This window comes from Scyliorhinus torazame, chromosome 1 (genome assembly GCF_047496885.1).
Source record: "Scyliorhinus torazame isolate Kashiwa2021f chromosome 1, sScyTor2.1, whole genome shotgun sequence".
In the NCBI taxonomy this organism is placed as follows: domain Eukaryota; kingdom Metazoa; phylum Chordata; class Chondrichthyes; order Carcharhiniformes; family Scyliorhinidae; genus Scyliorhinus; species Scyliorhinus torazame.
The window spans coordinates 300,041,594-300,055,122 of NC_092707.1; the positions used below are offsets into that span (position 1 = coordinate 300,041,594).

General features: G+C 52.4%; 1 protein-coding gene across 1 annotated transcript in view; it reads right to left on the bottom strand.

Annotated features, from left to right (window-relative positions):
• Positions 1–13,529, bottom strand: part of LOC140421398 (chitin synthase chs-2-like) — a 126,901-nt gene that overhangs the window by 90,621 nt on the left and 22,751 nt on the right. Inside the window, exon 5 of the mRNA XM_072506101.1 lies at positions 2,919–3,092. Coding sequence (XP_072362202.1) covers positions 2,919–3,092 — 174 coding nt within the window. The remainder of the gene's footprint in view (positions 1–2,918; positions 3,093–13,529) is intronic.

The window sequence follows — 13,529 nt, forward strand, 5'->3', positions numbered from 1 at the left end:
AACGTTCGGGGGGGGGGGGGGGGGGGGGGGATCCGGGGGGGCATTGTGTAAGAACACACAAGTTTGGGGCACTGATAACGGCACCTCTGCCGTTCTTGCCGGCGTGATACTCCACAAGCCCGGTGGCAGTGCCAGCTCTGAGAGTGTGGGGACAGTGGAGGAAATAAAGGAGAGTGGAGGGAGCATCGGTCTGGGCCCCGATTTACAACAACCATTGGTTTGTGCCAAGAAATCTGGATGGGGGGGTTTCGGAGATGGCAGAGAGCAGGAATTGAAAGGATGGGAGATCTATTTATAGACGAGAGCTTCCCTAGCTTGAAGGATTTAGAGGAGAAATTTAAACTGCCGGCAGGGAATGGGTTGAGATATCTGCAGGTACGGGATTTTCTGAGAAGGCAGGTTCCGACCTTCCCGCTCCTGTCACCACGGGAGATACAGGACAGGGTAGTTTCCAGAACATGGATGGGAGAGGGGAAGGTATCAGATATCTACCAAGAACTTATGGAGTCGGAGGAAACTCAGGTAGAGGAACTAAAGGGCAATTGGGAAGATGAGCTAGGGGGAGAGATAGAGGAAGGTCTGTGGGCATATGCCTTAAGCAGGGTTAACACATCCTCATCATGTGCCAGGCTTAGCCTGATACAATTTAAGGTAGTCAACCGGGCACACATGACGGTGGCCCGGATGAGGAAGTTTTTTGGAGTAGAGGACAGGTGTGCAAGGTATACGGAGGGGGGTGGGGGGGCAGCAAATCATGTCCACATGTTTTGAGCATTCCCGAAGCTTAGAGGGTTTTGGCAGGGTTTTGCTAAGGCTTTGCTAAGGTATTTAAAACAAGGGTGGTGTCGAGTCCAGAGGTGGCGATCTTTGGAGCGTCGGAAGAGCCGGAGTCCAGGGAGCGAGAGCGGTTGACGTTTTGTCCTTTACCTCCCTGGTAGCCCGGAGACGGATTCTGTTCATGTGGAGGGACTAGAAGCCCCCGAAATTAGAGATCTGGGTTAGTGACATGGCTGGGTTTCTCAGTCTCGAGAAAATAAAGTTCGCCCTGAGAGGGTCAATGTTAGGGTTCGTCCGGAGGTGGCAACCTTTCATCAACTTTCTCCACTCCCATCCCCTTGATGATAATGCTAGGGTATAAGGTTTCCAGAGGAGTGGGATGGGTGGGGATCCACATAACCAGAGGACCTGAGAGGATATGCAGGATGGTGTCAGCCGCCAGCAGTTTCAACAGCCAGGAGCCTGAAAATTGCAGCTAGGGGGTGGGTTTACTGATTGTATAGCAGCAATGGTGGTCCCAGCAAGGGCACCCCAATCCCAAGGTGTACACTCCGAGCCCATGCACTTGAGAAGAAGTCATTCCCCACGACCAGAATCATAGAATTTACAGTGCAGAAGGAGGCCATTCAGCCCATCGAGACTGCACTGGCTCTTGGAAAGAGCACCCGACCCAAGCCCACACCTTCACCCTATCCCCGTAACCCAGTTACCACACACAACACAAAGGGCAATTTTGGATACTGAGGTCAATTTAGCATGGCCAATCCACCTAACCTGCATATCTTTGGACTGTGGGAGGAAACCGGAGCACCCGGAGGAAACCCACGCACACACAGGGAGAATGTGTAGACTCCGCACAGACAGTGACCCAAGCCGGGAATCGAACCTAGGACCCTGCAGCTGTGAAGCAATTGTGCTAACCACTGTGCTATTGTGCTGCCCTTGAAGTCCAGGCATACACACCCCAGCAAACCGAAAAGTTTGAAAAGTTTTCTTACCTCTTTGTTCCCCCTTAAAGGCCATGGTGCCTGAGCCTCGCTCATAAATACTTGCACCAATTCATGCCTGCCGGACTCCCTGCTGAGTGGGTTGGATCATCAGGCTTCCAGCCCATTAACCAGAGTAAAATCCATGGAAATCGTGGTTTTCCATGTTGCTGCCAGGGTGGGCGGGTAACTCACTGCCGCTATCGGTGGGGTCCGGATCATCGGAACATCATTGGCGGCGCCCGGCACCGGTCCCATTTTTCGACTGATGTTCAATTCGTTGGATCAGGAAAACCCACTACTGGTGGCGGACAAGGAGGAATCCACCCCCAGGTCAGCTTTTGCAGTTAAAAGCTGTTTGGCAAGAAATGGATTCTATAGACAGCTGAGTTGGCACGGTAGCACAGTGGTTAGCACAGTTGCTTCGCAGCTCCAGGGTCACAGGTTCAATTCCGGGCTTGGGTCACTGTCTGTGCGGAGTCTGCACGGCCTCCCCGTGTGTGCGTGGGTTTCCTCCGGGTGCTCCAGTTTCCTCCCACAGTCCAAAGATGTGCAGTTTAGGTGGATTGGCCATGATAAATTGCCCTTAGGTTAGGTGGGGTTACTGGGTTACAGGGTGGTGTGACCTTAAGTGGGTGCTCTTTCCAAGAGCTGGTGCAGACTCGATGGGCTGAATGGCCTCCTTCTGCACTGTAAATTCTATGATCTTTGACTCACCTTAAGGAAGTGATAAGGCTCACAGTTAATTTTTGCTTTTTTCAAAGAAAGAATTTAAATTGATTGAAGTATGGAATTTGCTTTCACCGTTATTCACATATAATTCAGCAGATTAATGATTCACAAAATCTTTCAATCCACCTTCAGAAAGAACCGTAAAGAAACACTATCGGTAGAATACTGTGGAATCCTATTGCTTCACTCTGGAGTAACTCTCGCACGGTAATTAGGTATTAGACATGGCACAAGCACGGACAGAAAGCACTCAATCATGTACTTACAGCCACTAGTGTCATTGTATCCAAAAGAATGTCTGAGCCAGTCTTGAAAATTACCGCAAGATGCTATTTGGCTTCTCAGCTCACTTTCTTGTTGACATTATATGAGATTTATTTGCATAAACAGAAATTCACAATGAATATAAGATAGTTCCAGTACCTGTAAATGTCCTCCATTATACAAGCAAGGCTCTTCACATATTGATTTGCAACTCTTTCCTGGACATTCTCTTCTGGAACGGCGAGGTGAAAAGCATCATCAAAATAAATGTGTGCTTCAAAGTCAAAATTGTCTTTATGGGATTTTGAAGAGTTTGGGTTGTATTTGTCCAATCTGCATAAAAAGATAACATTGGCGGAATGAGCTTTGGACGTATCAAAGAAGGCACAGTATAATTGTAGAAATAATTAATGTTAGACCTCTTCGGCAAGATTCTCCATTACTGAGTCTTTGGGCGTGGTTCTCTGGCCTCGTTGTGCTCCCGCTCAAGTGAAACAAGAATGGTGAATAGCAGGAGAGGCTGAAAATGAGAACCGCGCCAGGCGGCAAACAGTCTGCGATGCAACCAGCCCGCTCCCATAGGCGGAATCGGGATCTCGCCACAGCGAGGCGAAAAACCAATTATCACCACTTAAGCCCTATTTCCATACAATCAATGACAGCGGCCCCATATCCAATGGCTTCCCGTCATTCATCGGCTGCTGCTGATTGCTACTCCTTTTGAAAAATGTGAACCTGGTGGAAGGGCTTCTGTGGGGAGTCGAGGAAAGGAGTACCCATCTTTGCTCACAGCAAAGAGCCCGGGGGTGCTGGGATTGCCACCCCAATGCTCGGTGGGGTGTGGGGGACCCTCGGCCGGAGGGGGCATCCCTCACAGGGGTCAGGTGGGGGGGAGGAGGGGAGTCACTGGGGGGGGGCAATCGGGAGGCAACTGCTCATGGCACCACCATGCCAACCCCTGGATTGTGTGTACCCATTCTGAGGGGGACCCTTATCCCTGCCCGCCCTCCCCACCGACCACCCATACCCCCATCGACTGCCGAGGCCTCTGGCCGTGCGGCTGAAGGCTATTGCTAATAGGGAATTGGCAATCATGGTTAAGTGAGCACTTTGCACAACCCAAATGGATTCCCGTGGGTGTGCGGGCTATGTAGCATGTGTGAGTCATTAACTAGCATCCCAATCAGACCGTGATGCATGGACACTGTACCTGAACACTGCGGGAGGCAAGTACATACATGCAGCAGCCAACATCCAAACACCCAGGGGATGGGACACAGCTCTGGGGACATGTCTAGGGCCAGAGGGTGGGTGAGTGCCACGGGGAGGTGACCAGTACCTGGTCCAGGTGACGTTATGAGTGGGTGTCCGGGGTGCAGGGTCTGGGGTCTGGTGAGAGGGGTCCGCTGCGGCTGGGAGTGCATGGGCAAGGCGATCCGGATGGGGGGAAGAAGGGGGGGAACAATGGGGGACTGGAGGGTCCTGGGGGGAAGCCACCACTGTTTGTCAGTCGAGCACCCTCTCCCAATGCCTTACAGATATTGAATGCTATGACAGGGATATTGGATGCAGAACTTGCCCTGGTGGAGTTGCTGGGAGTCTGGGCGGCCAGGCCCCGGAGACGGCGGCAGCAGCAGCGTCTGCTGATGCTTGAGGCAGTGGACAATGTGCCGGACTCCGCCCGACACCCTGAGGACTCGGCCACCCATCAGGCCAGGGAGGACCCAGGGAGTCCCGCGACAGCCTAGAGTGTACAGACGATGGTGGTCGTTCGAGCAGATGACAGACAGAGCGTGCCGCAGGAGGCTCCGCCTCAACAAGGAGGAAGATAAGGACACCTGCTTCCGGCTGCTGTCAAGGTCATCACAGCCCTGAACCTTTATGCCTCGGGATCATTGCAGGGCTCCAACAGTGATTTGTGTGGCATCTCGCTGGCCACAGCCCACAGCTTCATCCAACAAGCTCGGGAAGAGAACTACATCATCTTTGACATGAACCAAGCCCAGCAAGATGCCCGGGCAGCCGGTTTTTCCCCCATCGCCGGGATTACCTCAGGTCCAGAGGGTAGTAGATGCCACCCACACCGGACCATCTGGGGATGCCCTACATTAACAGAAGGGGTTCCACTCCCTCAACATCCAGCTCATGTGCGACACCAGATGAAGTTCATGCATGTGTGTTCATGCACATTTCCCGGGGAGCGTGCACGACAGTTACATCCTGGGGCAGTCGGTCTCTTGGGGGATAAGGGGTATCCGCTGAGGACCTGGCTAATGATGCCAGTGAGGCAACCGAAGAGGCGATCCGGTACAACCAGGCCCCTGCAGCTACCCGGGCTATGATTGAGCGGTGCATCGGACTCCTCCAGATGTGGGTTTGATGTCTCGACCACTCCAGTGGTGCACTCCAGTACACCGCTCGGAGTGTCACCCGCTTTGTGATGGTCTTCTGTGCCCTCCACAACCTCGCATAGCAGCGAGGTGACGAGCTGGAGGTTGGTGATGAGGAACATGTGGCCACAGCGTCTAGCAGCCTCCCCAGGTCTGCGTCCCCGAATCTTGGGGCCGCCATTGTTGCGGGCTGACTGCGCTTGGCTGGGGGGCGGGATTCACGCCAGCCCCCGGCGATTCTCCGACCCGGCGGGGGGTCGGAGAATCTCGCCCCTGGTCGCTGCCGTCGTGAACGGTGCGTGAACGCTGGGGGGGCGGCCTGCGGGGGGCGAGGGGGGATCCTGCACTGGGGGGTACCTCAAATGTGGGGTGGCCCGCGATCGGTGCCCACCGATCATTGGGCCGTCCTCTCTGAAGGCGGACCTCCTTCCTTCCGCGGCCCCGCAAGATCCATCCACCATCTTCTTGCGGGGCGGACTTAGAGAGGACTGCAACCATGCATGCGCGGGTTGGTACCGGCCAACCCGCGCATGCGCGGATGACGCCCATTATGCGGCGCCGGCCGCGTCATCTATGTGGTGCCGCCTTTACGCGGGCGACAAGGCCTGGCGCGTGTAGATGACGTGGCCCCGATCTTGGCACATTGTCAGGGCCTGAACCGGTCGGGATCGGGGCCGTTTCGCGCCGTCGTGAACCTCGACGGCGTTCACGACGGTGCGGCCACTTCGGCGTGGGAGTGGAGAATCCCGCCCATGGACTTTCTGATTTGTTCTGTTCTTCCGTTTAATCGTTCAAGTGGTTTGTATATAGTGTTCATCTCGTTATTCTTGTGACACACTGTTTTTTTCTGCACCAGGCACCTTCCCATGTAAATAGCTTAGTTTTTATGTACATAGTCCTGTAAATATTTCGCACACACGGAGTCAGGAACATTCACTGTACACTATTTATTGCTACGCAGGTACATTTCTTATAAAAGGGGGATGTCATAATATACACCAATATATCATGATGCAGACACACACTGATGGACACACAATGGGACCAATCAACATACACAACACCGCAGCCAATCACCAGTGAGAGCACACGCACTATAAAGACAGGGAGCATTAGAGTTCCCGCTCATTCGAGTTGCAGCTAGCTAGGAGGACAGAGCTCACAGCCTGCAACACAGACATTCACCATGTGCTGAGTGCATCGACTGGTTAGGACAAGGCAGAGGTCTTTAGTTAAAGCTAGTATCATATTAACCCACAGTCTAAGTATGTTTAAACAGTTAATAATTCAATAAAACAGTGTTGCACTATTTCAAGTGTTGTTGACCTGTATGTGATCCAGAACACCCAACACATCGAAAACTCCCCAGGCCCGACCCATGGACTCACAGGCCCACAGACCCCGCAATGTGGCTGCGTGCCAGCGGGAACGCCACCTTCAGATGCATCATCAGCCTCGTGCAACTCGTGGGGGCCGCCACCTTAGCCGCCGGCTCCAACACCGACCGACACGTGCGACTCATGGGGGCCGCCATCTTGGCTGCCGGCTCTGGCTCCGGCCGACATGTACTTCCGATGGGGGCGGCCATCTTGGTCGCCATCTTCGACCCAGCCCGACACGTGCGACTTATGGGGGCCGCCATTTTGTGATACCCTCGACCAGTCGCAGCCAAAGCACCTGAAAAATTCCATGATGGTCGTCCAGGCCAACGGGCACGAGACCCCCTGTCTTTTCGACTCCGGGAGCACGGAGAGCTTTGTTCACCCTGACACGGTAAAGCACTGCTCCCTCCACATCTACCCCGCGCCCTAGACAATCTCCCTTGCCTCCGGATCCCATTCGGTGCAGATCCGGGGGTACTGTACGTCCTCCCTCACCTCTGCACCCCCCTACTGCTTGGATTAGACTTCCAATGCAGTCACCGAAGCCTGACCCTACAGTTCGGCGGACCCTTACCCCCCCTCACGGTATGCAGTCTCGCGACCCTCAAGGTCCTCCCCCGTTTCCTCTTTGCGAACCTCACTCCCAACTGCAAGCCCGTCGCCACCAGGAGCAGGTGGTATAGTTCCCAAGACATGATTTTTATCAAGTCGGAGGTCCAGCGACTGTTGAGGGAAGGGATCATCGAGGTCAGCAACAGCCCCTGGAGAGCGCAAGTGGTGGTCGTCCGGACCGGGGAAAAGAATCAGATGGTTGTGGATTACAGCCAGACCATTAACCGGTTCACGCAACTGGATGCGTACCCCCTCCCCCGCATAGCGGAGATAGTCAACCAGACCGCACAGTACCGTGTGTTCTCAATGGTCAATCTGAAGTCGGCCTACCACCAGCTCTCGATCCGCCCGGTAGAATGCCACTACACTGCCTTCGAAGCAGCCGGCCGACTCTTCCACTTCCTCAGGGTCCCTTTTGGCATCACTAACGGGGTCTCCGTTTTTCAGATAACGATGGATCGAATGGTGGATCAGTACGGGTTGCGGGCTACATACCCGTACTTGGACAATGTTACCATCTGCGGCCACGATCAGGAGGACCATGACGCCAACCTTCAGAGGTTCCTCCAGGCCGCCCAATCCCTCAACCTCACAAATAACGAAGAGAAGTGCGTTTTCCACACTACCCGACTAGCCATCCTCGGTTATGTCATGGAGAATGGAGTCCTAGGGCCCGACCCCGACCGCATGCGCCCTCTCACGGAACTTCCCCCTCCCCACAGCCTCAAGGCCCTCAAACGATGCCAGGGGCTGTTCTCCTACTATGCCCAGTGGGTCCCCAACTATGCGGACAAAGCCCACCCACTTATTAAAACTACCACATTTCCCCTGACGGCTGAGGCCGACATCGCTAAGGCTGCAATGCACGCGGTGGACGAGTCCGTCCCCTTCCAGGTAGAGAGCGATGAGTCAGACGTAGCCCTGGCCGCCACACTCAACCAGGCGGGCAGGCCAGTAGCATTCTTCTCTAGAAACCTCCACGCTTCCGAAATCCGACACTCCTCGGTCGAGAAGGAAGCACAAGCCATAGTGGAAGCCATGCGGCACTGGAGGCACTACCTAGCCGGTAGGAGGTTCACCCTCGTCACCGACCAGCGGTCAGTTGCCTTTATGTTCCACAACGGGGCAAGATTAAGAATGACAAAATCTTGAGGTGGAGGATCGACCTCTCCACCTACAATTACAATATCAAGTATCATCCTGGGAAGCTCAATAAGCCCCCAGATGCCCTGTCCCGCGGCACATGCGCCAGCGCGCAAGATAGCCAACTTCGGGCTATCCACGATGACCTCTGTCACCCGGGGGTCACCCGGTTTACCCACTTTATTAAGGCCCGCAACCTGCCCTACTCCACTGAGGAGGTCAGGGCAATGACCAGGGACTGCCAAGTCTGTGCAGAGTGCAAACCGCACTTCGACCGGCCAGACAAGGGCCACCTGGTAAAGGCCACCCGGCCCTTTGAGCGCCTCAGTATTGACTTCAAAGGGCCCCTCCCCTCCATCAACCGTAATGTATACTTCCTATCCGTCGTTGATGGGTACTCCCGCTTCCCCTTCGCTGTCCCCTGCCCCGACATGACCTCGGCCATGGTTATAAAGGCACTGAATAGCATCTTCACTCTTCACACTGTTCGGTTTCCCTGCGTGCGTCCACAGTGACCAAGGCACATCGTTCATGAGCGATGAGCTCCATCAGTACCCGCTCAGTAAGGGCATCGCCTCGAGCAGGACTACGAGCTATAACCCGCAGGGAAACGGGCAGGTGGAGAGGGAGAACGCGACGGTATAGAAGGCCATCCTTCTGGCCCTCTGACCTAGAAGTCTTCCGATCCCCCGCTGGCAGGAGGTCCTCCCCGACGCCATCCACTCCATTAGATCACCCCTCTGCACAGCCACGAACGAGACCCCTCACAACCGTTTGTTTGTCTTCCCTAGGAAGTCCATCTCCGGGGTCTCGCTTCCATACTGGCTGACAACTCCAGGACCTGTCCTTCTCCGGAAGCATGCGAGGAGCCATAAGACCGACCCCCTGGTCGAGAGGGTCCAGCTGCTGCACGCCAACCCCCAGTACACCTACGTCGCGCACCAGGACGGACGGCAAGATACGGTCTCCCTACGGGACCTGGCGCCAGCTGGTTCCCCTGCCAACGCGCCCCCCCTGCTGCCTACCGCCACCCCCAGTGCCCCTGAGTCTCCTGTATTGCCCCGCGCCTGCACTGCTGCCACCCACCGCCCCCCTGCCTACCCCCACCCCTCAATCGTCTCCGACACGCTGGACTGAAGCTCAAGCTCCAGACAATACGCCCCCGGAGTCACCACCTGCAACAACCGTGCCCACCGCATTGCCAGAGCTGAGGAGGTCTAAAAGAACGATCCGGCATCCAGACAGACTGAACATTTGATGACCCCACGTCACCCCCGCTGGACTTGATTTTTTTTAACAGGGGGTGAATGTGGTGAATGTATTCACCTAAGTATGAACTGTCTGTATAGTGCTGTGACCTATGACCTGGAAATGATAATACGGTCTACTTCCAGGTACTGTAGTGGAACCCCAGTGAGGGCGGAGACCGGCCACCTGTGGGTGACACTCATTTGTACGACAGATACTGGCAGGCAAGTTCATGGATAATAAAGCCTAGTATTCACTCGTTCTCACGGTCTCACAGTGAATTAACGGTATAACACTTAGTGTTACCGATTTATACACACAAACCCCAGGCCTCTCTGATTCTACACCCCACTTAAAATTGTGCCCTTTATTTTATTATGCCTCTCCTCATTCTTCCAAGCAAAATGTATAACTTCACACTTAGCTGCTTTAAATTTAATTTGCTGCATGTCTGCCCATTCCACCAGCCTCTCTGTACCATCTTAAGCTCCATCATTATCTTCCTGACAGGTCGCAATACTTCAAAGCTTTGTGTTATCTGCAAATCTGAAATTGTGCCCAAGTCCCGATCATTCATAAAATTCCTGTCCTCTGGGGAACTGATTTTATGGGCAGGATTCTCCGATCTCGTCCGCCTTGCCCCCGCTGCCAACAACAACAGAGAATGTGGTGCACAGCCACCAGAGAATTCCAGCTGTGAGCGAGGTCGGAGAATTCTGGCCTACACCTTTCTCCAGTCTGAGAATTAACCATTCACCCCGATACCCTGCTTCCAGTCACTCAGTGAACTTTTGTTCATGCATCCCTTGCATTTCAAGGGCTTCAGATAAGAAGGCACGTTATTCAAGTAGCACTTCATTAAACGCTTTTCAGAAGACCATAATAATCTTTATTGTCACAACAGGCACCTGAGTGTGGCGACTAGGGGCTTTTCATAGTAACTTCATTGCAGTGTTAAATGTAAGCCTGTTTGTGACAATAAAGATTATTATTATAAGCTCCAGAACAAGTCATACACCTAACTAAGCACAACAGTGGTATCAACCTGACAATGTGGCAAATTGCCTAAGTATGCACAAAAAGCAGGACAAATCCAATTCTGTCAATTACTGCCCCATCAGTCGACTCTTGATTATCAGCAAAATGATGGAATGTGCCATAAACGGAGCTATCAAGCAGCCATAACCAATGCCCAGTTTGGATTCCACCAGGGTCATTCAGCTTTGGATCTCATTATAGACTTGTCCAAACATGGACAAAAGAACTGAATTCCAACGGTGAGGTATGGCTGACTCCTTTGGCATCAAAACCTTGGCAAAATTGAAATCCATGGGAATAAGGGAACCAAATTTCCTCTGGCTGCACTCATCCCTGAGCACAAAAGAAGATGATTGTGGATGTTGAAAATCAATCATGTCAGCCTTCGGACATCACTGCAGGTGTTACTCAGCGAAGTGTCCTAGGCCCAACCATCTTCAACTGCTTCACAAATGACCTGCCTTCCATCATTAAGGTCAGAAGTGGGGTATTCGCTGATGATTGACATTTTCAGTATCATTCCTGACCCCTCAGATACCGAAACAGCCTGTGCCTCTATTTAACAGGACTTAGAGCACATATTCAGGCTTGGCCTCATAATTGGCAAGCAACATTTGTGCCATATACGTGTTGGGAAATGTAACAAGATAGAACTTGATAATCTCCCCTTGATGACATTGCATGACTGAATCCCCAACATCAACATCCTGTGGGGGGTTTCCATTGACCAGAAACTGAACAAGAACGAGTCAGAGTCCAAGGAATCCTGCAGTGAATAAGTCAACTGCTGACTCCCAAAGCTCACCACAATCTTCTAAAGGACAAGTAGGGATGGATAATGAATGCTAGCTTTGCCAGTGCCACTCATACCTCATTAATGAGCACAAAAATAAAGATTGCCTTTTAAGTGATCACTGAAGCTCTGCACCTTGGCCTCGCTGAATGTGTTTGTGTCTGAGGTGAGTGTTTCTCTGCTGGTGGAGGATGTGCATGATTGCTGTGATGGTGCAACCTTGGATGTACCTTCCTGCTCTGAAGTTACAGTCAATGGCATGCTTGTATGCTGGGCTACCTCTCCATAACTAACCCAGGGGAGACAGCAGACTTCAGTTCGGAAAGTGTTCCTCTGTCAGTAACTGCTTCAGCAGTGCTGCAGCAGCCCAGCATATGCATGGTATGCAGTGAACAAGTGAGGAGGTAGCTCCATCACCTTCACATGCAAACGATAAGATTATTTTCACCTGTCTCAGATGGGTACCCATCTTTTCCTCAATGACTCCCTGTTGACCTGGCAATTTCAAGAGTTTCCTCCCTCATGGCCATCAATATAGTAAATTGTGTCACTCCAGTCCCAGAGCGACACCCCACACGTTGCTGGAAAAAGAGCACACAAACTCAAAGCGGTGAGAATTCAAAGCATGGTGCCCTCCGAGACTGAAACCAGTGGCTCACTCTCATACGGTGTTCATACGGTGTTGAATAAAAATTTAGCCCACTCTCTAACCCCCACTGACTCCTCTCTGGCAGGATCTGCCCTCAATTTTATTCTATCTGGGCTAATTTCTCCCACCTGGAGACCATATCCCATAGCGGGGTGGGAACATTGAATGTTTCCTGCTGTGGAGGCTTGCGGGAAAACACTGCAAAACCTTTGGTCCCGACCTAATTAGTTTCACGCAACCGAGTGTTTCGCGCCATATCCTGTGATGAGGGAGGCCTGATGGCAAGTTAATCTGCCATTGTATCTGGTTGCCATATTGAAAAGGTACCCCAAATCACTGACCCATTATTGAAGAAAGAAGATGGAGCTCCTGAAATGAAGATGGACCTCCGGACACAATCTGAGGCTGAAATATGGACCTCCTTAATGACACTGAATCTGGTAGAGCCACCTTCAGATGCTCTCCTCACCTACTGCGGGGTGTTCCGGGGTCCAGATTTGCTAGTGGCCTCCATTCCAAAATCTGGAAACTGCCTCGGGCATTGTCCAGGTGAGTCTTGACATCTGCACGCCACGTTGTTAGTGTGTTTTGCACCAGTGTTTTTCCACTGACATTGTGGAGAATCAGGCATGGGGGGCAAGATTCTGGTCAGGCATTCATCTGTATCCCATGAGCGGGATGCAAATCAGTTTCACACTGGCCTGCAATGGATTTCCCAGTCTGACGTGGTGGGCACCAGTGGGAAGATCCCATCAGAAATTCACGTCAGCATCAAAATAATTTGTGGGCCGAGTAGAATCATAGAATTTACAGGGCAGAATGAGGCCATTCGGCCCATCGAGTCTGCACTGGCCCTTGGAAAGAGCACCCTATTCTAGCCCACGCCTCCACCCTATCCCCAGTAACCCCACCTAACCTTTTAGACACTAAGGGGCAATTTATCATGGCCAATCCACCTAACCCACACATCTTTAAATTGTGGGAGGAAACCGGAGCACCCAGAGGAAACCCACGCAGACACGGAGAGAAAGTGCAAACGCCACATAGAGCCGAGGCCGGAATTGAACCCGGGTCCCTGGAGCTGTGAGACAGCAGTGCTAACCACTGTGCCATGGTGCCGCCCCTGTGCCACCGTGCCACCTCCTGCTGAATTCTTGCCACCATCTGCCATTGAACCCACTGACAGGGTCATGGGAAAATTCCGTCCAATAAGTGGTAATGCTCAAAGGCACAGACAGGCTTGAACAATGATAAGTGGCTTGGAGAAAAATATTAAAGGAGCCATATCTGGGCACTCCCTAGCACTTTAGTCAGACAGGTACAGAAGCAATGAAGGGAACTTTTGAGTTGGCAATTCATCTGAAAGGAAGACATCCCAGCAATCACAGTCAGACAGACTGAAAGTAGAAATAATTTCTGAGAGAGAAAGAAAAATACATCAACCATTTTAACTTTAATTTGTTTCCCCAACAAAAATGTTAAACAATAAATTGGGACAGACCGCTTCCAAGTAGA